Below are 1,527 nucleotides of genomic sequence, written 5' to 3'. Positions count from 1 at the left end.
GATCCAACGTCATATTCTGACGATTATGGGATCTCATTCCCTCAGAGCTACTCCTCTGAGGCCGAACCTGAACCTGTGTTACATGTATCTAGAAATTCTTCGTACTCGATCCAAGGGAGCGACGGTCAGAGAGTCAGGGCCTCCAGGCTCCATCGATTGATGGGATACTCTTCGGCTAGTGAGCTGTTGTTTAGGCCGCGGGGTGTGAGCGATGGGGAGCAGAGCTCTGAACCTGACACACCGCAATTTTGTAAATTTGAATGGAGTGGAACTGGAGGATTTACGCCAAATTCTATGGAGATTGAAGAGGAGGAGGAACCGGAGGAGAGGTTGAGAAATAAGAGGAGGGTGTTTCAGGGATTGTTGAAGAAGGGAGTGAGGGAGTTGAGTCAAGGATTGGAGAGTGTGAAGCTCAAAATGCATTCAAATGGGTGAATGTAGAGCCAGGTTCAGAGCAGGAGTTTTAGTTAAGTAGATTTTCTGCTTAGATTGGTTTGTGAGCAGATGTTCTACTTAGATTGGCTTGTGATTAGTTTATACCTTTGTACATAGGCATTATAGATGGTTTTACACCCCCACTCCCCCCCGCGAAAGCTTAGGGTTTTTTTTTTTTTTTTGTATTAGCTAAAATTTTCGTCAAATAATGTATGATATTTTCCTGGTTCCTAAAGGTATTTAACGTAGGCCTTTTGGATGTATTTATATGATGTATTTATTTGTTGGATTCTGTTTATCTTTGATTGTGGTAATTGAAGAGAATTCAATTATCTTAATTTTCACTATGTATTCCAATTTCAAGAGATGAAATGTGGTCAAATATGTTTCAATTATTATCTCGAAAGTCGTCTTGAAAGCTACTAATATGAAAAAGCTACTAAGGGTCTGTTTGGTACATTTCCCAAAAAAAAAAAAAAATCTATGATGAAAACCATTTCTTGACGTTTCAGAGGGTTTCCCAGATTTGAATTATTTTGTTTGTTTCACATTGAAATCAATGGCTTGAAAACATAGTTTCCCAAAGGGTTTGTTTGAACACCATGAAATCAAGAAACCAAATGACTTTTTTACATTTCTTCAACTTCTAACGTTTGGCATGCACTTGAGAGAAAATGAGAAACCCTGTGTAATATCACCACGGTCACCTTACCGCCCACAAAATCATTAAAAATGTGCCAATGGTAATATTTGAGCGACGGGTAGAAAAATGCCCTTCGTCCCAGTAACCTGAGCCTGGGCCTTCGTCACAGTAACCATGCCTGCACATATATATTTGTGATATGACGACTTAGCATTTGCAACTCAATTCCCACTCAACTTATATTCTCTTCAAATTGTAGAAGCTTGAGCATAACAATAACCAAAGGGGCTTCTTCTCAAGCAGAGCTGAGCCATGGCTGCATCCCAAGTGTCTCAGAATCAAGCAACCGAGGTAACTTGCTATTATAAAATACCGACACCATTGAAGATGTACAAAAATGGATGGAACAAGGGCAAATACTTTTGGGGCTGTGCCAAATACCCAAATAG

The 1,527-nt window shown here is 39.9% G+C and overlaps 1 protein-coding gene across 1 annotated transcript in view; it reads left to right on the top strand.

The window, feature by feature from the left end:
• LOC109843639 (protein ENHANCED DISEASE RESISTANCE 4-like) overlaps positions 1-734 on the top strand; it is a 3,145-nt gene extending 2,411 nt beyond the window's left edge. The window contains 2 exon segments of the mRNA XM_020412596.1: positions 1-5; positions 8-734. The exon segment at positions 1-5 is cut by the window's left edge and continues 1,252 nt beyond it. Coding sequence (XP_020268185.1) covers positions 1-5; positions 8-435 — 433 coding nt within the window. The 3' untranslated portion in view covers positions 436-734.

This window comes from Asparagus officinalis, chromosome 5 (assembly GCF_001876935.1).
Source record: "Asparagus officinalis chromosome 5, Aspof.V1, whole genome shotgun sequence".
NCBI classification, from domain to species: Eukaryota; Viridiplantae; Streptophyta; class Magnoliopsida; order Asparagales; family Asparagaceae; genus Asparagus; species Asparagus officinalis.
This window is presented reverse-complemented; position numbering and strand designations above follow the sequence as displayed.